The 24,314-nt window shown below is 35.8% G+C and overlaps 7 protein-coding genes across 8 annotated transcripts; 2 read left to right on the forward strand and 5 right to left on the reverse strand.

The window, feature by feature from the left end:
* Window positions 1-1,571: 1,571 nt before the first annotated feature.
* LOC110857912 (endothelial lipase) lies at window positions 1,572-4,039 on the reverse strand. 2 transcript variants are annotated; one of them, XM_035857981.1, is made up of 8 exons: window positions 3,932-4,039; window positions 3,503-3,862; window positions 3,317-3,441; window positions 2,957-3,256; window positions 2,745-2,891; window positions 2,129-2,339; window positions 1,943-2,052; window positions 1,572-1,859 (listed from the first exon to the last, which is right to left on the reverse strand). In XM_035857981.1, exons 2-7 carry the CDS (start codon window positions 3,670-3,672, stop codon window positions 1,983-1,985), a joined length of 1,023 nt encoding a protein of 340 aa, XP_035713874.1. In that variant the 5' UTR covers window positions 3,673-3,862; window positions 3,932-4,039; the 3' UTR covers window positions 1,572-1,859; window positions 1,943-1,982. The 2 variants fall into 2 exon arrangements, with proteins under 2 accessions (XP_035713874.1, XP_021962216.1); XM_022106524.2 differs by having other exon boundaries at window positions 1,572-2,052.
* Window positions 4,040-4,659: 620 nt separating this feature from the next.
* LOC110857913 lies at window positions 4,660-7,594 on the forward strand. Its single transcript, XM_022106526.2, has 2 exons — window positions 4,660-5,111; window positions 7,037-7,594. The coding sequence occupies exons 1-2, from the start codon at window positions 4,918-4,920 to the stop codon at window positions 7,470-7,472; spliced, it is 630 nt and encodes a 209-aa protein (XP_021962218.1). The 5' UTR covers window positions 4,660-4,917; the 3' UTR covers window positions 7,473-7,594.
* A 3,599-nt stretch (window positions 7,595-11,193) lies between these two features.
* Window positions 11,194-13,012, reverse strand: LOC118438164. The gene has a single exon (XM_035857983.1). The coding sequence runs from the start codon at window positions 12,789-12,791 to the stop codon at window positions 12,168-12,170; it is 624 nt and encodes a 207-aa protein (XP_035713876.1). The 5' UTR covers window positions 12,792-13,012; the 3' UTR covers window positions 11,194-12,167.
* Window positions 13,013-13,129: 117 nt separating this feature from the next.
* On the reverse strand, window positions 13,130-14,441 carry LOC118438163 (phospholipase A1 4-like). The gene is made up of 4 exons (XM_035857982.1): window positions 14,330-14,441; window positions 13,649-14,263; window positions 13,375-13,414; window positions 13,130-13,303 (listed from the first exon to the last, which is right to left on the reverse strand). Exons 2-4 carry the CDS (start codon window positions 14,252-14,254, stop codon window positions 13,197-13,199), a joined length of 753 nt encoding a protein of 250 aa, XP_035713875.1. The 5' UTR covers window positions 14,255-14,263; window positions 14,330-14,441; the 3' UTR covers window positions 13,130-13,196.
* A 962-nt stretch (window positions 14,442-15,403) lies between these two features.
* On the forward strand, window positions 15,404-16,280 carry LOC110857914. The gene is made up of 2 exons (XM_022106527.2): window positions 15,404-15,684; window positions 15,749-16,280. The coding sequence occupies exons 1-2, from the start codon at window positions 15,494-15,496 to the stop codon at window positions 16,146-16,148; spliced, it is 591 nt and encodes a 196-aa protein (XP_021962219.1). The 5' UTR covers window positions 15,404-15,493; the 3' UTR covers window positions 16,149-16,280.
* Window positions 16,281-16,915: 635 nt separating this feature from the next.
* Window positions 16,916-18,015, reverse strand: LOC110857819 (venom metalloproteinase antarease-like TfasMP_A). The gene is made up of 4 exons (XM_035858217.1): window positions 17,875-18,015; window positions 17,505-17,785; window positions 17,290-17,439; window positions 16,916-17,218 (listed from the first exon to the last, which is right to left on the reverse strand). The coding sequence occupies exons 1-4, from the start codon at window positions 18,013-18,015 to the stop codon at window positions 16,921-16,923; spliced, it is 870 nt and encodes a 289-aa protein (XP_035714110.1). The 3' UTR covers window positions 16,916-16,920.
* A 1,515-nt stretch (window positions 18,016-19,530) lies between these two features.
* Window positions 19,531-22,325, reverse strand: LOC110857820 (oxygen-dependent choline dehydrogenase-like). The gene is made up of 9 exons (XM_022106431.2): window positions 22,115-22,325; window positions 21,902-22,033; window positions 21,706-21,827; window positions 21,477-21,644; window positions 21,242-21,398; window positions 20,830-21,171; window positions 20,277-20,423; window positions 20,122-20,200; window positions 19,531-20,044 (listed from the first exon to the last, which is right to left on the reverse strand). The coding sequence occupies exons 1-9, from the start codon at window positions 22,323-22,325 to the stop codon at window positions 19,912-19,914; spliced, it is 1,491 nt and encodes a 496-aa protein (XP_021962123.1). The 3' UTR covers window positions 19,531-19,911.
* Window positions 22,326-24,314: the final 1,989 nt, after the last annotated feature.

Here is a 24,314-nt window from a genome sequence, read left to right on the forward strand (position 1 = left end):
TTATTCGCACTTTTTCTGTCTCATTCGTCCCCTTTGGAAAAACTTCAGTTCGGAGGACTGATAACTCTGCCAATTTTGTCACTATTCCTTATTCGTTTAGAGTTGGAGGGTAGTCCTACGTGCGTTCAATTTTTGAATGTCATTCTCAATCATGGCAGGGGAAAGGACGAAAATGGTAAGACAATTGTGCTTCAAAGACGTTACTGTATTTAAATTGTTCACGCGTTGGTAATGATTGGAAATATTTCCGCGAAATTGCAATTTTACCTCTCATATACTACATAAATTAGCATATGTAGTCAGTTGTTTCGTAATGTGGCGTCATCGTGCCGACATTTGCTAAATGGTCGTTTCCACAATAATCCTGTTACGTTTCTAGCTTTCTGCCGGAAAATTATTTACATATTTTTATTTGTTGACAATCGATATCTATGCTATAAATTTATATTTTTCAAACAAGAAAATGTATACACAAATTTTGTAAACTTTCAGAAAATGTTTCCCACACCTTGTCCCCCATTTGGGTCAAACTTATCTTCAAACTGCTTGACTTCACCCTCCTAACGTGTCCCTTCTTATTTTCCATCATGGTATTTATCAACCCTTGCCAACTTCCCCTAATTGGATCGCTCATACTCTCGCCAAAATTTTGCACAGCTTCCATAATTGCGGATTCCGACGACTGTGACTTCATCATAATCAACTTGCTTGTCCATATCATACTCGTTAGTTTCGAGTACCTCATATTTTTTCAAATCACAACAGCCGCAGTATTTCACGGGATGATGATACCACTTTCAGGAATTATTTTCCTCCTGGATAAAACAAATAGCTCGACCACCCATAAAGGAAAACTGCCGCTAATTAAATACAGACAACTTCAAATTTTTGCGGCAGTTCTAAACTCGTGCATAAAAACTAGAATTTTTCCCGTTGTGGCGTATTTCGCACCAGTAGCGCAGATTCTGGCAGGGTCTGTGTTAATTTTAGGACACGCGTCTTCGAAAATGTTACCTTACAGCCTCATGTGTCTTGAATTTGTGGAAGCTACCATGCTAAATTTAATCATTTTTACCGCATCAGGAAAAATTTATGTAAACACTTCAAGGTATTTGGGCAGAATAACTATTGAAGAAAGGTGTAACAAAATTGGAAGAAGAATTTGTAAATCATTTACTCCACTGAAATTGTGGTTTGGCAATAACTTTGTTGATCGTTGTACTACACTTGTAATTCAGCAATTTTGCACCTGCTCAATTATGAATTGTCTCTTATTATTTTAAGTAGTTGTACGAATACTATAAGGTCACTTTGATGTCGGTAATTTACACATTTAAGTATGCATACATACATAGCTCGTAATACTCATTATCGAATCGATTCTCATTAAAGTATGAAAGCATAGTAAAGCACCTGTCATGTAAATTATTGAACATACAGACAATGAAGAACTATATTTTCAGTATTCACTACAGATATTGCTACTTTTAAATTTTCAGTTAATAATACAAACAGTAAATTCAACAATATTACTTACATAATCAAAATATTATAAATGCATACAAAATTAATTCCAATCCAGCATATTTAATTTTTCAATTTTTATTTACCAGGTATACATACATATTTCTCTAACAAAATATTAAGTGGCAATCATCGTAAGTATAAAGATGATCCCTTACATATTACATTTGATAACACGTCATGTTTACGATAATACTGAAATTCTTGCACGACGTGTCGAGTCCAATAAATAAAATGTATGTGAATAATGATGTGTGTATCAATCTTACGGATTGACTAAATCGATTCACTGGTCATTGGCTACATGATTTCCCAAAATTTCTATACGATTGCATCTAGCAAAGGTTAAAATCGAACGTGTATGAATAAAATTAAATTCCAGTGGGAATTTTGAGATTATAATTTTTTTATTTAATACACTTATGTAAGTACTACTCTCCACCATTTGATCCTTCGGTTTAATTCCTTGCAAAAATTTCACCCAGACGTGGCACATTCCGAGAAATTATGTGATATTCTCCTCTCGATCTTAAACAACATGCAATGTATAAATTAAATACATAAAAATATGACGAAGCATAAATTTCTGGAAATATGGACTCACGAATTTCGAGCGTTTATCCCCGCAACGACGGGCAGTGGACACTGTGCCATGCACAGTTTGAAACTTGACGCATCCAGCTCCCCTTGTGAACATTGGCATGCAGTGTACGGTTTCCTCATGGAATCCAGAAACATGGAAACAGCCAGGTTATGGTTACAGAATAAAACATTCGCAACCAAGTTGCAGTCCGGTTCGGATTGGCCATTATTTACTGAAATTAAAAATCAGTATGAAAGGTTTTCCCTAAAAAAATAAAATTTCAGGAATTTGGACAGTACGTATGTATTTAAACATGTGCATGCATCTTTGCATCCCAGAAAATAAAATACGCATTTTTTTCACAAATAGTGCAATGAGACAATTCACTCATAGGCTTGGCAACGCAACATTGCAAAATCCGTATCTTCTTTAAACTTTTACAAATTACAAATACTTTTAGGGAAAATTAGCTTACGAATTTTTGTCAACTTCCTCAGATCATGGACGTCTTTTTATGTTGTAAAAGTTTGTAAAATTATTTACAGAAATTACGGATTTAATAGGTTACCAATGACAATGGTGCGCAATAGGCTTAATATTTCATAAAATTTCATAAAGAATTGACTTATTTACACACTTATAAAATCCACATGTGCATGTAATATCCCGTCGTCATAGTTAGGTCCAATGTATGAACGATAGACGTCTACAAAATTGGCATCGTTCTTTTCTAGCTTCCAATGCGGGACTCCAAGATTGTCGGGTGGACCTGCTGGATCGAGTCCTAAATACAAAAGCAGCCAAAATTACGTCATTTTTTTTAATTTGCAAAATCTTATCTTTCCCTACCCGTAATTCGCATTATCTTTCTTCCTCCCATATCCTGCTGAATTTTTGCACCTGCTCGTCCCGCAATATGCGCCCCAAGGGATATACCAATTAAGTGAGTGTTATCCAAATCGACGCCCCCTTCCATATCCAGCCATTTTATAAAATCCGCAATTCTGTCCCCAATTTTGGCGACGTTGCCAATAACCAGGTCTGGATGGTGGACAGGATTCAAAAAGCTGCCAGACAATCCTGACCAGTTCACAAGGATAAAGTTCGCCGTGAATTTGGGAATCCTTAAAAAATCCAGTATCAAACTTCCTGAAAATTTTTAAATGAAATTATTTTCCATTTAAAAAAATTATGTCGTTAGCATTTTACTATTTGCCAGGATAAAATTCACAGGGGTAGCGAATCCATGTATGAGAAAAATTGTGGGCTCCCCTCTTTTAATTGAACAGCTTTGTAGCGACAAGATATCCAAGTATTCAATTTCCTCTGGAAAACTAGAAAATTTTATTAGCATTTCTTTTTATTTTATGCAACAAATTTAAATACCCGACATACCCTGAACTTGCGATTAAATAGAATTTGATCCTATTTGGGTCAAAACTAAGGTCTATAGTTGAAGAAATTGTTTGACCCACCAGAAGAATGGTATGAATGCAGAATATTACAGATTTTAAGCCCATTGTTGAGGTTTTCTTATGCACTGATGAATCTGCACTGGTGATCATCTGGTAAAGTACAATCAAATTAATGTTTATCCTTACTTTTGTCTTAAACAAGGAAGTGATGCTGCTATATTTAAGTTACCGCACATTAAGAAACTTATGTAAAGTCAAGACTTTTTTAATAAATAATAATTATTCTCAGCATTGTCCTTGACTCATTCATGGGCATTGTTTCGATGACTGATCCTGAAAGCTGATAATGCAACTTGTGAATTTAAAGTCTATTCTGCAATTCTTTCCAAAAATTAAGAACTCTATTTACCAGAAAAATGGACGTAAATTAATCTTCAAGATTTTGCTAAATTGTTTATTTGTTTATAGATGAAGAGATAAGTTAATGAGCAAGATTCGTTGGTTAGCAAGAAAGTTGATATAGTTTTCCTGCAAGGTAAAATACAAGTGCAGGGTTGTGTAAGCGTGAGACGATTTAGACAGATTTTCACGCATTATTACATACAATTCATTCATGGAAGGACAAGTCAGGTTCAGAGACGCATCCTTTGTTTCGTACTCGTTAAGTTTGCTGTTTGTGAGGTCTTATTAAATGCATACACATGAATTTTTTCAACAGTAACGAGTTGCAGAATTTAGGATGACGCCAATTATGTAACTTATAGGAAATTATCCTTAATTAGTGCACTTTTGTGCATTTTCTCCAGCTACATACACATGTAAATGCACAGGTATGAACGTATGAAAATATGATTGCTTACATACATTACGTTACTTGTGTAATATATTTAATACCTGTGCCAATTAGGCAATATGAGCCCAACATTGGTAATCATTGTCTTCATAGTGCAAATATATCAATACATTCACATTACCCATCGTCAAGCCAATCAGTCAAGATAGTGTACAAAAATATTGGGCAGTATGTCACTTAAATTTTTTCAATTTATCGATAAATCATTAATCACTACAGATAAACCCAGAACTTTATTTGTATGCATAATGTACATACGTACATATGTATAAATGTTATATTACATACTTTTTGCGCACATCACCCACCCACCCAACTTTGCAAATATTTCGGCGACATGTCCCAAATTCAGTGCATTTTATAAACTTTACGATAACATCTAATCTCGATTGAAAGTTTCGAGGAAGCTAACTTTTATCTTGACGTTAATCATTCATTCATTACATGCATTGCTGTGCATGAATTGAAAAGATTTTATTATTTATATTATTCCAGAGTTTGTAAAAAATTATTCCAGAGTTTGTAAAAAAAAAGTTAGAAAAATGTATTTCAAGACATTTTTCGTATTTCTCCTCGCTAACATTTACCTTACGGAGTGTGTTATTCAGGAACTTACTATATTTTCCGAGCCGGATTGTCAAGGAGATGCGATTATTTTTCGATCAAAACGACCAAATCTGGAAACAGACGAAATTAACTTTATAAACCAATCTAAATCTTACAAAGTCATTGGATGGTAAATAATCAACAAAATATACAGTTTATTTCTCTTTTACAAGTAATAATTACTCTAATTCACAACAATTAGTGATATCGTTTTAACGACTGACAATGAGAAAATCTATTAGCCATTTATATAAAATAATAATTTATTATTATTATCCTGCCGTGGTACATAAAATGCGAAATTTAAAAAAATGGGAAATTTATTTACTACATATTCTTAGATATATGTATCTCCTGCTAAAAATCAGGTCGAAAATTCTTAATTTTTCTTAGGTGAGGCATAGTAACCATGACCACATAAAAAATTGCATGGTTACGGCGAAGCCTTAGTATGCAAACAGACCCCCCTCCAAATATTCCACCGAAGATTGTGGCAAAACGACTAATCGTATCAAAATGGTGTAAAAGGCAATCGTGCAGACCTTGCTGGGTAGATGATGCTCGTCAGGTCTAGAGACATGACAATCTTATTTCAACGCATTTAAAATCGATTTTAAACTTTCAAATGACTGGCAAATTCACTTTTACCATGCAATGATAGTGCGGGACCTTAATTTTCATATGCAGAAAGCTATAACGCGTCATTTAAAACAAACCCGAGCGAAATCGGATAAGAAATGAAGGACTTTTCTCGGTGGCATCTGCAACCAGTTACGTTTTACGTTACTTATAACAGTCCTCCATTACTTATCATGCATACCTAAATACGAGGTTTCCATTAGTAACCAGCATACGAGAAATTATGTGCTGACGTATGTAAATATGTGCATCTGCATGTACAATCTTAGAAATCCAGTATTAAAATAATACCAAGCAGTATTCATATATGAATCTACCAGTGGTATTGATACGTAATACTGCGTAGTAAGTATCGGTAGCAAATTAAAATTAGTATTGATAAATGATAAGCAATAAATTGTAATAATAGCTTGGTAGCAAAATTTTACGGACCGGTATAATTTTATAATTTTAATGCCAAACGGTAGTAACTTTAATACCAAACAAATCAATACTGGCGTCACTACACCAGATTTTTAAAGCGTATGCATTCACATTTACGGGAATTAATCTGGCGCAACGCACCCACACGTCACACGTTGGAATTAATTTGGTATGCATCTACACTCTAAGGGGATAGTTAATTTTGGACTCTAGGTTATTTGTAGGCTTAAAAACAAAAAATAAATAAATTCTTAAAAAAAAGCTTAGGTGAGGCTTGCTTAAAAGGGGAAAACAAGCTGTTATCATCGTGTACTAAAATAATGTGGTGCATCAGTGTTTATCCCAGAATTATAATTTTCGGTAAATATCCCAACAAATAATATGCATTAGGGACCATTTGCCTCACCCGGGGCCGTGTTGTAATACAAACAATTGAAATAAATTTTTAATTTCATTAATGTGGTAATTGGGGTTGAGTAATCTAATTTGTTGCTTATTTAATATATTCCTATGCGTTCCTAATTTTGAGTAATTTGCTCTGATCATTGAGTAAGACTCATCGAATTTCGTTATCTACGTATAATCGATTAATGGTCAAACTTATGATACTGAATTTCAAGAATTTTGTCCATCATCAATAAATTTGTGAAATATATTCATGCTGGTCATCAAAGATAATATCATAATCAAATAGTGACAGAGTTTAATTACTGTAAATTTTTCATATCAATACATGATATCAATATATATGTCAAGAAGGTATATTTGTATCAACCAATTGATCACGGCCCCCGGTGAGGCAAATAGTCCCTAATGCATATTATTTGTTGGGATATTTACCGAAAATTATAATTCTGGGATAAACACTGATGCACCACATTATTTTAGTACACGATGATAACAGCTTGTTTTCCCCTTTTAAGCAAGCCTCACCTAAGCTTTTTTTTTAAGAATTTATTTATTTTTTAAGTATTGTACCTGTCTTATTTCTAGGTGGCAAGGTTACACCCATCCAAACTATGGAGCCCCGCAAGGGCTGACTCACCAGGGGTATAGTGGATCCTGTACTAATTATTCCGTTCCGAGTGCAAGATCGCTCCGGTTTTTCGGCACTGCCGACACCAGCGCGGCATTCATCTCGTTCTTTCAAGGGATCGACGAACCGGAACATATTTCTGGAACGGAATTTCTTGTAACTGGTCTAGCTGGACAAAATTTTGGGTTTACCCCGACTGGACTAGTCCTTTCGAATGCTGAAAGCTGGATAGGATATGCCGACCCTGAGTTCATGGGTGAAGGGATTTGTTTTATCAACAATTCAACTGGGTTAGCCAGTTTTGACCTGAAGTCTAATAATATCCAATCCGTAACAAGAGATTGTAACGCGAAACGTGTGGTTAGCTATAAATATGCTACCGACGTTATCTGAAAGGTGGATTAGGTATACATACATTTCTAGGAAAATTGGTAGTGACTTTCTGAAATTATATTAATTATTTAAAAATACATTTATGTAATAAAGCTTAAATCCTGTATTCATTTATGTACATACATACTGATTTAACAAGCAACAAATTATTACAATTTTGGCATTTGCTTTAGAATTATGTAATTTCTTATACCTATACTTTTTGTAACCAAGTTCTTCACAAGCCAAATTCAACTACTTAGGACTTGTCTGCATAAAATAACCGCGACCAAATTCAATCCCCCAGCATAACCCTGCCCCCAAACATCCAGCAGCTAAAATTATAAAAATGGATATCACTCTACCCGATAATTTTATTCCCCTCGCCTTCTGGCCCTGCTTCTCAACCGCGTTATTCAAACTATGCACATATTTGTACCAAACGTCCATTAAACCAACTGCTCGATAATATTCTAACGCCGATCTAAACTCGGCATGCAAATGCCACACAAATTCCCAACCTTGTCTTTTCCATCCTACAGTTTGTGGAACAATGAAGCAATTTATGCCATTTTTACCCCCATCCCATTCTCGAATAAGATTCGGAGCCAATTCCGAGGTGGTAATTAGGGATAATTTCTCTGACGCGAGTAATCTCGCCATTTCTACCGCGTTCAAGTCCTCTCCATTGCCAAATACGACGGGAAATATTTGTCCATCTTTTTCCTCCAACATTTCAGAAATCCCGCCCGCCTCAAATAATTTCCTTAGTCCAAGCATGCTTACATCTGTCTTTTCATATGGAAAATAGATTCGGTAGCCGTCAATCTTCACTAATGATTTCATATCTTGCGCCACCACAGCTTTGTCCGGAACGAGGAACTCGCCAGTAATGCATGCCTCATAAAGTGCCAGCATCGTTACGGACATGATGCTAATCAAGAGGAAGAATGCACTCCTCCAATTTGCAACTCGGTACGAGTTGGCTTGATCTTGTCTTAGAAGGATGGAAAATAGAGCGAAAACCGGGTCCAACCCGTATGCAAATCCTGACATCAGAAGTAGTATAATTCCAGTGATGATAAAAGTCACCCCGATAGCTAACCAAACACTTTGGCGAAACGGCGCGGAATAAAAATTAAATCCGTCTCGCGTGTACTCGCGTAAGGTGTGATGTTTGCAATAAATTAACTTTTGTTTTTGAATGATGCGAAGAAATCTACTAATGTGTGAAGGTACTAGTGAAGGTCGGAAATTCATGTCATATGCGATTACAGAATGAAGTATTGTTCCACGGGGGTACTTAGCGAGGGGTGTAGGCGTAAAGTTGAACTGCTGGACAAGAGTTTCCAGAACTCGTTTGAACTGCATGCAGGGAAAGAATGTCAATGGCTGGTGGGTGCAGCATGTGGAAATCTGCAAAAACATAAAACTACTCACTATTGTCAGACATAATTTTTTGGGGGCACATATTATTTTGGCTGCTATAGAGATCAATTTCTAGTATAAATTCTTTAAACTCTTTTGATTAAGCATGCATAAAGTCGTGCAAAATTTACTTAAGATTGAGTAAAGAAGAGATGACCAAGTAGGTAATTGGTATGATAACAATGGTATCTAAAATTTGACACAACTTCATTTAGAGTGCGGGGGAAAGGTAAGACATAATGAGAGCTTTATCGGTATACCAAATGTCTATCAAATGGGCCGTAATTTACTGGAACGCTTCCTCCATGAAAGTGACCATTTGCTTCCCAACTTTGTCGCAAAATTTTGACAATGTCGAAATCCTTGACGTTATCTCCGTTTGACTCTTTGGATTGAATCTTGCTAATCCGAATAAATTTGATTTCAATGCATGTATAGCAGAAATAATGTACATGATACCGATCATACATTAAAATGTGATAATTATTCCGCAATATTACAGAGGTTTCTTTCAACAAGTTTAATTTACGTGCTGTACCATAAATTAAAACAAAAGAATTCCAATTTAGGTATTTCCCACAATGTTCTAATATTCTGATAATTCTATTTGACGACATGGCCAGAATTTCCACGGATGACGTGAATCCACTAAATTTTACCCAATCAATTTTAATCGGCCAAGTGTTAAAAGTTCCGCTGAAAGTGAAAATCGTCAGCTTGGTATACTTCAAGGGACTAATATTTATTACAAATTTTGTATTTGAACCATTCAGAAATACAGGTGGTTCATATGGAAATAGAAAATTTGTCCTTGGCCTTGGCAAAATTTCTGCAATTGCGATTGCCGAAAACAAGAAGAACAAACGATTCGACGCCATCAGGCATGTTCCACAACTTAAAGTTAAATAGTCTTCGAACAATAAGTAATAGAGTTGTGATAAGTGAGTGACCGTGAAATTTTCCCATGGACGCACATCCATGATAGATAATTGCCAGATTTAGGTTAAGAGATAATGGAAAACAAACTTAACAAAACCAAGTATTTATAAAGTACCCGACAAAATTTACAAGCGATTAAGTACTTGTCAAACTAAAGTTTGTAAATAAATTTCAACGTCGCATGTAGACGACAGGTATCAGTTAAATGCATATATGTATATGTATGGGTATTGACCCAAATTTACGTATTTATGAAAATCCTACAGAGTACATACGTACATAAATAAGTGTGCACATACATACATGCATAAATACGTATGTAGATATGTACAAATTTATAATAAAAATAAGTGCACTATATTTATTTTTATTCCAGCCGCGTTCTTACGTCACGTACTCGTATATGTATATTTAAGTAGAACATAAAATGACATAAAATACTATGCAAATGTTACTTATGTACATATATTTATAACATTATCAATGCCAATGTCATGTATCAACATTTATGAAAAGTAGGTTAGTGAAATCATCCCGGTCGATGCATTTAATCTTGCAGTATTACGCATCAAACATTATGTTACCCATTCATATTTTAAATACTTCAGTGTGCATTTCTACTTTCCAAATCATTGAGGGTATTCATTTCGAGTTCGCATCGTTGGCAACGTTCGCAAAAAAATAAAGTTCGCAAGTTCGCAAAACAATTTGGCTTGAAAATTGATTTGCGAACTTGCGCATCTCCAAGGCTAGTATTTAGTTCGCTTAGATTTTTCACAAATTTCGCAATGGGAAAAGTCCATAAATCTCCATTAGTTACCAAAGTTGTGCCATTCAAATTTTTGAATTTTCTTATTTGGTAAATTTCAGATGCAAAATTTCGGTAACTAATGGAAATTAACGTATTTTCCCATTGCAAAATTCGAGACATTTTAATAAAATTTTACGAACTTTTTCATTTGCAAAGTGTCTTCACTTCGTTGCTTCGCAAAATTCGCAATTTCGAAAAAGTTATGTTGCGATGCGAACATGCGAACTCGTAATGAATACCCTCATTTACATAAAAAATGGAATAGTATATTTATTTCTACAGGTAACAATTGTATAAACAAATCCAGTATTTCAGGTACTTTAGAGAAGATATGTAGCATCAACACTACATAAATACTTCCTTAAGGTTACGTTTCTTGATCCGACAACTATTGCACGAAACCAGTATATAGCGTAGTACTCATAACTTTGATACATGTGCTTTAATAAAAATGACTAAATTTACCCGAGGTATATATAGCTTCACACGTAATATGTAGGAAAATTATTTAACTCAAGAAAAAATCAGCCACACTCTCATGAATTTTTATTGACCACATAAACACCAATCCGTCTCATAGTCGCACAAACATCAATTATCCAAAACGGTATCGAGAATTTAGAAATATGGTTTCACACATACAACGCTATAGAAATGTCTTGCTAATAAATTTACAATTATACATAATTACTAAATAAACATACTTACGTACTGTTCAGAAATGTAAATGTATTTCAATTTAGCGTGTTTTATAATTATGACCATGTCATTGTCTTCGCTTTGAAGTTCAATTATGCTTATTCTCAGTTTTATCTATTTTGCTTACTTCAAGATAATCTTTGATTTTTAACCTCATTAGACTAATTCAATTATGTATGTAACCTTTATTTGAATGTGAGTTGACCATTTTATCTGTATTTCCCTATTCAATTCTTAGAAGTCTCTTCAAGTTTGTACCTTTTCTCAAGTCAGTACTTTTCCGTAAAATCTTGTATAACTTTTGTCCTTGCTCGGTCACTCACACGTACTCTATAAATACGGGTGCATTTTCCATCCTCTTTGTCATTCTGCAGTTACCTGTACTGTCACTCTGTCCATTTGGTCACCATAGTCTTAATTTGCCCCTTTTTGTAACTTACACATTTTTATGACAATACAATAATTAAGTGACATTAGTAATCTCCTATCGTCTCAAGTTGCCTCATTCACAATCTGTCCATTCTTACATTTTGGACAGATCCATTTCTGTGCCGCATCATTGCACTGCACAGAAACTCCACATACACACTTCTGTGCAATCTCGCCATCCGCACAGAAACTCCATTCATACACACTTCTGTGCAGTCTCGCTATCCGCACAGAAACTCTGCCGTTCAGTTTCTACCTTCACAAACCATCCACAAATTTCGAAACACTAACTTTCACACAATTGCTCGTTGGGAGCCAACATCCCCAACAGTACATACTTGGCGAATTCATAATTTTAACGGGCTATCGGAATTACGCACCTTTTATTTTTTTAAATCTTAGTTTGTCGTCTAAAAGCAGCTACCCCCGCGACCAGTTGAATCCAGGTTCCACGAATTTGATTTAAATGGGTTGATTTTGTCTAAAACGTCCTTAACTATTTCTACCGGGTCAGGTAAGGGAGCAGCATGACTAGGAAACGTCCCTGTCCCCCAACATCCACCACCACTCCGCAAAACATTCCGCTCTAATGACCTAGATCTTGCAACATGTGGACGAGGATCCAGACATGATCTCCTCATCTTCAGTACGGGAGCGAATGGCGGATAAGAATTTGTCTCCATATACCAATTCCCATGGCGATGACTCCCCTTATTCGTATAATATCCCATTTCTGCCCCCTTGCTTCTCTCCCTTGTCGACGTGCAAGCATTAACTTTAACCCCGATCGGATACAGGATAGTAATTGACGGATTATCCCTCAGTTCTTGGCAAGTTTCAAGCCTCTTCTTATTATTAATGCTCCAAGTAAAGAGCTCATAGGCGAGACTATGATTTCCTAAGGTGTCGTCTCTCCTACCAAAACCATAATTTGGATAAAAGTCGATGGTTCCGAGGGGGAGGATAGTCCCGAAATAAGGAATCATCACGCTGCTGTCCTTGTGTCGTCCGTCAGTATGAATAATGTCCACCATGGCGGCGTCATTCTTGCAGATGCGGCGATATCCTGGTAGTCTAGTTTGAAATCCTGGTCCAGCAGGGTCCAGTCCTGTCAGGGATAATTTTAAAACTCCAATTTTACAAGATCAATATTTTTATCCATATACATAACAGTACCTAATTATAGATTTTTCTCGGGGCTCGAGCAACAATAATTTTCGTAGTACCATGAAGCCAAGGACAGAATTTGGGAGAAACTCTTGTAACTTTAGGGGAATATTATTATGGAATTCACTACCTAATGACATTAAGGATGAACTGAGTTATGTTACGTTCAAAAATAAGTTAAGGACCTATTTATTGATGAAATAAGTTAAGGTATTTATTGATGAAATAATTTAATCAACTCGAACTATTATTTGTAAAACAATATATTTATGTTAAATCAAGATGAGCTTGATATTGTTTAAGCGACGTAGATGATCAAGATATTTCCTACTAGATAGGGTTTGATCATTTTTGTAAATTATTTGACAAAATTTGTGTGCTGAAATAAATCTATTATTATTATTATTTTTAAATTGTTTATGAATTGTTGCATTAAGTAAGTTAACTTACCAGTAATTCTGTCAAACACTGGGCGAGATGTCGACATCAGCTGAAAAATTAGGGGATATTATTAAGTACAAAATTATTAATTTTATTTAAAATTCATATTTTTGCACGATAAAACAGAATTCTACATTTCATAACCCAACAAAAGTTTTCATAAGTCACAAGTGTATTTAATATTTTACTACCCAAACTTATTTATGTGTATATATCTGACATTCTCGTGTATTTACCAATCTGCTTTGTTCATGACAAAAAAATCCAAATTATAATTTATCACCTTCTTAGCCGATTCTCCAGCCTTCCCCATCAAATGAGCACCGAGACTGTGGCCAATCCTCCAAAGGCAGTCCTTTTCCGAGCCCATCGCCTTAGCCAACCAGGTCGCCACTTTCCCCACTTTCCCCACCCACGCACCCACCGCCAGACAATTCGCGGCCGCTTGTATGTACGGATTTGGTTGGCGAAATAAATCCATCGCGTCATATTTAATGACATGAGCTCCACCCTTCCATCCGACCAAAGCCACGATTTGCTTGTCGACACCAAGTAACGCATCCTTCATCTCTTCCAGCCAATCTTTATCACATCCGCTGAGGAATCCATGCGTCAACAAAATGACACGACCGCATCTCAAGTGTTTCAAAAATCGAGTATAATCCCTGATAACACTTTCATCCGAGTCGTGACCCAGGGTAAGGATTTTTTCAGTGTTGCCGTGTCTCTTTATGTAAAATGTGATTATTGGTTCGATTTTTTGCAGGGGAAAAGGTTCCATCCGTCCTTGAAATATTGGAGCGTCGCCACCAACACATTGGTTAGAAGGTGAAAATTGATGACCCTGTCCAATTTTTGACCGTTCAACTGCACTTTTCCAAGTCGCCATTATTTACCACTTTAGAAGAAAACAATTCTATACGTTAGACTAATTAAATTATGAATAAAATATTTAATCGGTTACCGAGTGTGTAGAAATTTAAAGTGACAAAATAATTATAGCTTTTTTGTAATCTTGAATGCGGATCACACTAGATCAAGCGTCCAACTACTAATACGGGAATTTTCAAAATGAGACAGGCTTCTATTTACATATTTGGCTGTAACCCGTCCTGGGTTTTCATGAGAATTGATGATTCACATTAGGACAAATAAAACCAGAGTAAACTTTGACTTCATGAGCACATTCGTGTATGTATAAAGTCCACGCAAGGTTGATGCGATTTGCAGAACGTTGAAATTAAGAATAGATTGCATCTTGTCGTTGAACGAGTCTCATCAGTACGTACGTAGAGGGAAACAGAGGCCAGACACCACGAACATCTTTTGGCTCTTATTTAAGAAAATCAACAGATTCATGAAAAGGGAAAATACGTTTTTACTTACGTGCATATGCCAAACTATAGTAGATATGTGTACAACGTCTTACGGCATGCAAAGTAGAGATCTCATGAGAAAGCATTTATTACTCATGAGACGTTTATGTATGTACATATGTATGTACTGTACCATTATGCAATACAGATAATGCAATGCATTCATTTCTCCCTCATTCCATAACAGTGCCCTGCTTATGAAGACATATTCTTCTAATCATAGAGTTTTATTAATATAACTTCTAATAATAGTATGCAAATAAAGCTTATGAAAAAGTAGTGTGCAGATTGCAAAATGTTTGAATTTCAGGGTACAATTTTCTACTGGGAATAAAGGAAATATCAGCATCATCTACATCCGTATATTTGATAAAATTGAAAATTATTGTTCTTAACGACGACTAAATAAGTATGTAGTATAACGACCTCATCAACAGAACACCGTTGGACCAAAAACTTTATTTTGTCCATCGGTTTTCTAACACTTAAAAAATAGGTATGCATAATCTTTCACGATTTAAATACGTACCAATCGAATATGTCTCAATCAATTATGTGATTTATACGTATTCACATTATCAACACATATGATAAACTAAATCTAATCTGCATTGCTAACTGGAATCACGATAACCATTGGCACGCAAAGCTCTTCATTCTCTATTAACTAATTACTTCACAAATAGAAAATAACTTTACTCGAATAGTAAACTTACTTTCCTTGCAGTGAAATTAGAGCAAAAAATCGAATTATGTTGTTCAAAACTATTTTGATATTTGCCATCGCACTTTCCACCGTGGAAAGTGTGCTCCAAGAGATTTACATCTTTAAAGAACCCAGCTGCCAAGGAGATGGGTTACTTTTTCGATCAAAACAGTCCGCTTTGACAACCTACCAGCAAACTTTTATTGATGCCATGCAATCCATTAGAGTCCTCGGATTGTAAGATATTAATAGTGTCATTTAAAATTGCACTTATCAGATTTTTTTGCAATTTCAAATTTAGCTGGACCGGTTACTCCACCCCTGAATTTCAGCCAGAAGAACTTCTAAATAAACACGACTATACCGGAACATGTTCTAATTATTCCGCCAGTGGTTTGAAATCGCTTCGATTTATGGGGCAAATCGATACCTCTACGGCATTCATTTCCTTATATAATGGAACTCCAGGTACAGATGCATTTTCTGGCGATGAAAAAATTGTGACAAGAGCGTCGAGTGATTTCAGCTTTACTCCCACGGGCGTGATCATTTCGAACGCTGCAAACTGGACGGGATACGAGAACGCGGATTTTACTGGGAGGGCGATATGTTTCCGTAGTTCCACTCCTGGCCTGACCACTTTCGACTTGATGACAGATAGTCGTGTAGTCAAATCTGTCGTGAAAGGATGCATTTCATGAAATTCTGTGTATTTACTTGTTATGAAACTTATTCAATCAGAATGCTAACTAAATAATTCTTAGCTTTAAGATTAAATAAATAATTTATTGCATTTTAAGATCTGGTGGGCATAATAAACAAATTTAAATTTATGTGTGTATGTAAATTATTGTAAATATAATATTTCCATACATATGTATTTACACTAACTGACATATTTAATGTGCTCACACCTTTTTCAAACTGTTCCATATATCTCGCACAATTGTCTAGATAAAAATTCGATAAAATTGTAGGTTGGTAGCCAAGAAAGATTTCGATGCGTGGCAAGAAAGCAAGTCATGATTTTAAAAACCTTGCTTTTCACCATGGATGTATACTGAAAAGCAAGGTTTTCAGCTTCGGTTGTTACATAAATGTTGAGCATGTTTGGTAGCTTGGTGAACACTTTGGTGTCCTATGATTTGTTTTACGAAGTTACGAGTTTGGAGTTTAATATTGCAAATATTATCACAGATAAGTATTTTTAAGAATCGTCAAAAATCGCCAAAATTCACGGGTACAGGTCATGAAAAAATAATCATTGAATAATCTAATTAACTACGTGCATGATTAAATTGCGTACTTTATTTCTTATAAATTGTCGCTGACACTATTCGGCTAATAAAGTAAGGGTTTTGTTCCCAGCGTACATACTGGTTTTATAAGGATATTAATTTTGACACGTGCCAAGCGTACATCTCTGGAAATAGTGCAATAATCATAGGTATCGTAAATATAGCGTTGACATATTTAATCATTATTTCGCCTTACCTCACCAGTTCGACAAGCAACGCCATCTGGTGCCATCTGATTCAGTGTTGCAGTCCAGATACAGGTGAAATCTTCATCCGGTGGATTACACGGAGCACGATACTTGCATCGCACATTTTGACAGAGCTCGTCAGGGGTTTGGGTATCCGAAACGTATGCCTCGGGGCGATAAACCCGGCAGAAATCGTCAAAGGTTATCAAATCGCCTGGTAAGAGGGGTGACGGTGTGTGCCAGGTTGGAGACTCTTGAGAATAGAGACAGTTGGCAGCTGCAGTTCTTCGGTACAAAATAATTTAAAATAATCTATTAGACTAAGGGTTATGCAAATTAGAAGACTTATAACTTACCCAAAAAATGTGTTCATCGTTGCCTTACTACAAGTCGAAAAGTAGTGCCCGTTTCGACCAAATCCTCCCGCTGTGCTCATTATGTAACGGTCCTCATTTGGACACGCACCCGTACCTGACGCGGCATCACCGTCATGCGGCGCACCCAAGCTAAAAGCGAAAATTTGTAATAAGGGACCATGCATAATTTTGTTTGATAATAAATTTCGTCTCACTTGTGTCCCATTTCGTGAGCTAGAATCCCAACGCCACGAAAGGTTGCTCCTTCATCGCGATTTATGGAAGCCCTGTATGTTTGTAAACACGCTGCACTGAGATAAGCCAATCCCCCAGTGCTCCCCATGCTAACACCGGTAAGCAATGCTCCCAAATCGTGGGGAGGGAAGGCACTTGCATTTGTGACTAGAAATCTCCCAAAGTCGGGTAGAATACCGTTAGCGTCGTAGGTACCATCAGGTCCACGATGGTCTTCGATGAATGGTTGATTTGCTATGTTCTACAAATTATAGAAGAAAATTTTAGAAATTAGAAGATTATTTCATTTTAGACTATGATTTTTTTTGGTTTAACCGTGCATTTATTTACCTGGATTACCACAATTCCAACGAGCTTAACGGTAACGCTGGGATCCGAGCTAGTTGCATATCTGATGTTAACGCTTCTCACAGTTACAGCATAATATTCTAATATCCTGTTAACATCTCCTCCCAAAAGTGAGGTTAACATATTGTCGACAACGATGAGTAATTCTACAGTGACAACGGCGTCGATGGATCTATTTACTGCGACGGGGGGATGTGCTACTCTGATTTCCTCAGGAATTTCCACTATTGAAATTTTAAGGTGGTAAGATGGTTATTTGTGCAATTGATATAATTATGTATGTATTTACATATGTACTATCTACTTACAGTAGTCAGACACCTCCTCGGATAGACTCTCATCTCCTAATTTGTGGATATTTTCACCATCGTGATAAGAAATCATGCGATTGTTGATATGTCCAAACTAAAAAAAGAAAATTTGGTCACCTTTAGTGCATACAAAATATTTTGGCAAAGACGACTAAACACAGAACATTGTGGTATGCATTGAAGCGTACCAGTTGCGTCTGTCCGTTCACCGTAGTCAATCTGACAACGGCATTTGAGTCCGGATCAATATGAATTTGGTCGTCAAGTTGAGAAATTATTTCCTTCGATGGTGTTCCATCAAGCAGAATTGTTTCACCAGATTCACTTCGGGTTGACAAAATGACCTTGAAGTTATCATGGAAAATTGGAGTATCTAAATAAAATAATGCATATTTATAAAACTCTTATACTCTTAAGATTACTTATTTATTGACTGGGAACTGGTTAAGGGTGATGGATTTGATTTGAATTTCAGCCCGCTCGCAATGTTAATCAAATGGGCACGTGTTTTTGGCGGGCAGAAATTCCATCACCCTTAACCATTTTCCAATCAATAGTACTGAACACTGTATTTAAAAGTCTGATACCCGGTTTTCGAAGGTTTAACTGGATTTCACCTTCGTTCGATGAAATGACCGTGCTTAAAAATTCAGATTTCGGGGCTGAATAAGCCCCGGTAAGGAAAACCATAACGATTGTGGCCTGTAGTAAATTCATTTTTAGTTTTGTGGATGATTACATGTGTTGTATTAATTTATGTGATGGCAAATTGTCCGTTTTTATACGGGATTGAAGTATTTAAACAATTATGTATGCATCAACATAATCTCATGTGATTTCCCATGTATTCAATCATTGCAATCTTTTCCCAATAAAATCCACAGGTTTGGAAATTTTCTGGTAGCAAAATTTCGCCGAATTCTCAGATCCATTTAGCAGTATTCCCGTGAAATTAAGTAGTTGATTGATTATAGTTTTAAAGCTCGTGTGTAATTTATACCCGTATAACCTACATAAATATGCTTGATGTTGATTTATCAATTTAAAATGGTTGATAAGGGGTTAACTATGCAGTCATCAATCAACTAATTTCATGTCCTTGCGTCATTATTTTAAATTAAGCTGGAAATTCGGTGAATTTATGCTAGTATCAAATGTGATGAATTTTATTTTTAAGTAGAAAGATTACTATGAATGAATAGATTCGAATCTATCGAATAGATTAAGATAATGTCAAACAAGAATTATTTAATACGTCACAATCTCGTACAAAAATAGACAATTTGAAACTCTTTTAAATATTTCTGAAATGAATCAAGACCTCGAATTCATTATCAATATGTGTAAACCAAAATTTTGTGCTGTAATTTAATCCGTGTAGGCATGTCTCCATTCGACCCTGGTGGCATTCCCGTGTTCCTCAACCATGGTGTGGCAAAGTTTAACAAGATTATTACATAGAGTTCATTTTTATTTTACACATTGAATGACCGATTGGCGTTTATGTATTATTTATCAACTTACAATGATATAGAATACGTTTATTATACGCGTGTATTAGAATGCCTGCATACATAGATGACTACTGGTGTTAAAATAAGTATGTAAATATGTGCATGTTCAAAATTTTATATAAAATTTTGTACTTGTGTCATATTTAGGATATGATGGTAAATAGTTACATCATTTACATATTCAATAATTCTGACTATTGCCATTCTTGAATTAACAAACTTGCGCCTTTCTCCCCAATCATAATCGTAGGAGCGTTTAAATTAGCGTTAGAAATCACAGGCATGATACTAGCGTCGATAACACGAATTTTCTGTACACCTCGTACCCTACGACACGTGGACAGTGCATGAAAATTCACAAATAGAAAAACGTATATGTAATAAATCCCATATTTCGTTTTTACCGTAAATTTGAGTCCACTACGGCCATTTTTTCATTATCCGGTCCCATCTGATTTGTGCAACAACTATGCCAAGAGGATGCTTCGGGTTATAAATAATTGCATAATTACTAAATATCTCGCATAATTACCTGCTAAATTAATAATTAATTAAATACCCGTGTAATGACGAAGGTGACACTCATAATAGGAGTCTGACCCAAGCCGGAAGTTTTCGCAACCTGGAAAATGCTTTGGAGTCGGATTCGCTCCCAGCTTCATCCACGGCGTCGTAGTTGTGAAGTATTTAACGATAACCTTAAACCCTAAGTTGCACAAATATAATTAACTTAGGCAGAGATATTTCTACATATATAGAAATAGTAGAAATATTTTTACGCATTTTTAGGTATAAAATGTGCCAAGGTTTCCATAACGCTGGTTTCAACTTACATACGAAAACTAAGCACTTCTGATACTATGTTTTCGCTTTATATAAGTGGAAACCAGTAGATCTTGAATATTAATCAAATTATATTAAGAATCATAAAAGGTAACGATTTGCTTTTAGAAATACATATCCAATTCAGTAATAGTTACAAATCTGTTAATGATAAAAGCGCATGAAACTAAATATTTTTTCGCTGAAAATGGCCTTCATCACATCATATTAAAAATTAAAAATAAGACTTTGGCACAAAAAAAGTGTTGAAAACTCTGAGTCAAGTTTACCTTCGACCATAGCTCGAATATCTTTGCCTTCAATATCACTGTAGTAATTTGGATCAATTAATGGTGGCACGTTAGGGTCAGTGCTGTCGATTTTGACACTACCTCTGCTATCAGGCCGTGCTAAATTTAAAAATACTTCGACAGCATGGTGCCCCTTGAAAGCGTTATAATATCGTTGTAGATATTTAAATTCCTGGGCCAATACTCGCGCAGCATCTTGCGCAGTTGATGTCCCCACACCCAGTGGACTAAAGAATGCACAAATATTCGGCCAATTTGGATCCTTTGGTTGAGACGTACTAAAAAATCCAACTCCAGAAACGCTACCAAATGTCAAAGGACCTGAGAATGAACAATAAGGTTACGCTACACATAAAATCTACAGTGCGGATCTCATTAAATATTTATTTACCTTGCCCGTTAAGTGCGTAGTCTAAGATACTTCCAGGATTTATTACGTTATTGATTATTACCGAGACTGGTTCATTCAAGAGCACTGGTCCCACTACTGTCAAAATGTGATCTTGCAGCCCTTCCCCCACGACGGGAAGGTCGTGCACCATCGGAATCTAAAGGGATCAAATCTTATTTATTTATTTCCTAATCAACTCTTACAAAAAATACATAAATTACAACTGAACGCATACATTTAAAGATTCCAACAAATATTTGGGACCAATTCCAGATCTTTGTAGAATTGCTGACGAACCGAAAACGCCTGCACTGAGGATAATTTCCTTCCGTGCGAGCACCTCAATCTTTTCTCCATGTCGCGTATAAAGAACTCCAGCCGCATTTTTTCCCACCATTAAAATCTACACAAGAATTTATGTAATTGCGAAATAATTTGGACATTAAAAGGTTTATGTATGTAACCTTATCCACCATTGCGTAGCGAACAATTTTTAAGTTTTTTCTGGTCAAAATATCCTTTAAAAATGCGTGATAAGTTGAGGCACGCTGTCCCATTTTAGTTGTAGTGTCAATGGGAGAAAATGCTGTCGAATTTGATGTTAATTTACAAAATTTGAACATTTGCAATTTTATATAAACGTGTATTTTTATGTTATACACGAAGTCTGTTCCGCGTTGGGGTCGGAGATATTGAAACCGAGTTCCTCTGCTGCAGAGATCCATTCTTTGACCAGAGGTTCGTAACTCTGCTTACTAATGGTGAGTGGACCCCCAAATCCGTGGTACTTTGCTACATACAGGAAACATCTTTTTTTACTGAAAACTTAGTCAATTTGAATTGAATAACTTGCAAAAAAACTAAAATACTTACGATCTGGGAAATTTCCGTGATAATCTTCCGACATTTTAAAGTATTTCAACAAATTTTTATACTCCCATGACTCATCTCCAGTAATATTTGCCCAGTTATCAAAGTCTTTTGGATTTCCTCTTTGGTAAATCATTAGATTGAGATTGCTACTTCCTCCCAGTGATTTACCTCTGCTTAGGCCCAATTTCTTTAAATAGAAGATGCAGTACATATTTACATACATGTTTTTACACTAAAGTTTAACATAATTCGAGTTTGAATACATAAATCGTGTCATTTACAAATAAACCCTCCAAACGAATATAAATAAGTAGCGTCAGACCGATTCCAGTTTCCTTTAAAATTTCTCCATATATGACCAGAGGTCATAAGGTCAAAAATTTTAACGTCCTTGAAGTCGCGATCAAATTTCCTTTAAAATGACACCCCATATGACAATTAAATATCTATTTGACCTGTGACCTCGTCCTCAAGGTCATGAGGTCAAAAATATTAACGTCCTTGAATTCGTGGTCAAATTTCCTTTAAAATGACACCCCATATGACAATTAAGTATCTTTTTGACCTTTGACCTTGACCTCAAGGTCATGAGGTCAAAAATATTAACGTCCTTGAATTCCTGGTCAAATTCCCTTTAAAATGACACCCCATATGACAATTAAGTATCTTTTTGACCTGTGACCTTGACCTCAAGGTCATGAGGTCAAAAATATTAACGTCCTTGAATTCCTGGTCAAATTTCCTTTAAAATGACACCCCATATGAAAATTAAAGTTAAATTTAATCTTGAAACAGGGGACAATAATCGAAAACATGAATCTTCGTCGAGAAATGGTATATTGCTTAACTCTTCTGGGACCGAAAGGTCCAAGTTGTTGTAAAATGATTTCATCTTGAAGTCGTCCAAGTAGCTCAGTGTTTCATTCATTTTGGATAAAAATCTTTCACCGGGGGTTTTGAGTCCTTCGCTATGAAATAGTTGTGCATCTTCTAAACTGCAAATCAAATCTGAAACTACTTCCGGTCGGTGTCTTGCCATCGGGGAATTTAATTTGGATATCATCAAACCATTGTATAAGCTTATTAAAACCACACACGCTAACGTCCACCCCATCAGCAGAAATCGAGCATAGTCAGATTTTTCAACCTTTCCTGGAATTGTGCCCCATTTTTCAAACATTACTGCTAAAACAGTCACCCATATTGAAAATTCTTCTGGTACTTTGGTAATAAAACGGACAATCAGAAGCATTACCAAGTATACCATCACCCCGCAAAACAATATTGCATACCAAACTTCCCGCTGAAATGGAGCAATGTAAAAGCTGAAAGTAATTTCCTTCTCGGAGTAACAAGATAAAAACTGATAGCCAACAAAGCCAATTGTAATTTGGATTTTAGTCGGGGACAAATGAATCTTATTCAGAGTACCCAAATTTATTCTACTATGATACACAAACGAACAACTTCGACAATATGAAGATATGATTCGATATGAGTGTCGAATTACTTTTTCGAAATACGGATTGTGCAATATGTTGATGAATTGATTGGTTAATTTTGCTACGATCAAAAGGGTTGATAAGCTCAGGTTATTTTATAAATTCAACGATATCGCTGTGTTTGTATCCTTTGGGCAGGTTGACATCTGTGTTTTCTAACGTAGTCAGTTTCCAATTTTGTAGGTTAATCTGCATAGAATGAAATTTTTCTAGGAAATCTGACTGAATGTTTGTCACACAGTTAAAATTTCGCATTTCAGGTCGTTCCCCACTTCTTAGGACGCATAGCTCTAATAAATTGTTGGTTCTTTTAAAGACAATTCCGAAATTTTCGATGGAGGATACAAAGAGGTATTTCTTCAGGGAAACTTTTGTTAATTTTTCCTTATTGTAATTTGTCACGAGTACGACGTAAGTATTGCTTGTCGAGGTGGACCACTCTTTCCCATGTTTTCCAAACCGTAAATGCCTATCCGTTCCAAACTCTATCCATTGCCTAAACTTTGTTTCCTTGCCATCCTTGAGGAAACTGGAGGAAAATAATATGCTTAATTGGCAAGAAGCAGCTCGTGATTTAGAAATATCGATTGCAAATCTGTCCCAATCTGGGTAATCCAACCATGGTCGTTGTGTTGCAAAATGTGACACAAAGATTAAAGACGTTGGGAGTAATAAGTTGGGAAATGGTTGGATGTTAG

This window comes from Folsomia candida, unplaced genomic scaffold, assembly GCF_002217175.1.
Source record: "Folsomia candida strain VU population unplaced genomic scaffold, ASM221717v1 Fcan01_Sc019, whole genome shotgun sequence".
In the NCBI taxonomy this organism is placed as follows: domain Eukaryota; kingdom Metazoa; phylum Arthropoda; class Collembola; order Entomobryomorpha; family Isotomidae; genus Folsomia; species Folsomia candida.

Coding starts and splice junctions, on each gene's coding strand:
- LOC110857819 (XM_035858217.1), bottom strand. CDS start 18,015: ATGTTAACCTCACTTTTGGGAGGAGATGTTAACAGGATATTAGAATAT. Junction 17,786..17,874: donor TTGGAATTGTGGTAATCCAG/GTAAATAAATGC, acceptor TATAATTTGTAG/AACATAGCAAATCAACCATT. Junction 17,440..17,504: donor GCTCACGAAATGGGACACAA/GTGAGACGAAAT, acceptor TTTCGCTTTTAG/CTTGGGTGCGCCGCATGACG.
- LOC110857912 (XM_035857981.1), bottom strand. CDS start 3,672: ATGATCACCAGTGCAGATTCATCAGTGCATAAGAAAACCTCAACAATG. Junction 3,442..3,502: donor TATTTAATCGCAAGTTCAGG/GTATGTCGGGTA, acceptor AAAATTTTCTAG/TTTTCCAGAGGAAATTGAAT. Junction 2,053..2,128: donor GGGATAAACGCTCGAAATTC/GTGAGTCCATAT, acceptor ATGTTGTTTAAG/ATCGAGAGGAGAATATCACA.
- LOC110857914 (XM_022106527.2), top strand. CDS start 15,494: ATGTTGTTCAAAACTATTTTGATATTTGCCATCGCACTTTCCACCGTG. Junction 15,685..15,748: donor TCCATTAGAGTCCTCGGATT/GTAAGATATTAA, acceptor TTTCAAATTTAG/CTGGACCGGTTACTCCACCC.
- LOC118438163 (XM_035857982.1), bottom strand. CDS start 14,254: ATGGCGACTTGGAAAAGTGCAGTTGAACGGTCAAAAATTGGACAGGGT. Junction 13,415..13,648: donor CTGGAGAATCGGCTAAGAAG/GTGATAAATTAT, acceptor CTAATTTTTCAG/CTGATGTCGACATCTCGCCC. Junction 13,304..13,374: donor AGTGTTTGACAGAATTACTG/GTAAGTTAACTT, acceptor GATTTATTTCAG/CACACAAATTTTGTCAAATA.
- LOC118438164 (XM_035857983.1), bottom strand. CDS start 12,791: ATGGTGGACATTATTCATACTGACGGACGACACAAGGACAGCAGCGTG.
- LOC110857820 (XM_022106431.2), bottom strand. CDS start 22,325: ATGTACTGCATCTTCTATTTAAAGAAATTGGGCCTAAGCAGAGGTAAA. Junction 21,828..21,901: donor CAACGCGGAACAGACTTCGT/GTATAACATAAA, acceptor CAAATTCGACAG/CATTTTCTCCCATTGACACT. Junction 20,045..20,121: donor GTAGTGGACTCAAATTTACG/GTAAAAACGAAA, acceptor CACGTGTCGTAG/GGTACGAGGTGTACAGAAAA.
- LOC110857913 (XM_022106526.2), top strand. CDS start 4,918: ATGTATTTCAAGACATTTTTCGTATTTCTCCTCGCTAACATTTACCTT. Junction 5,112..7,036: donor TCTTACAAAGTCATTGGATG/GTAAATAATCAA, acceptor TCTTATTTCTAG/GTGGCAAGGTTACACCCATC.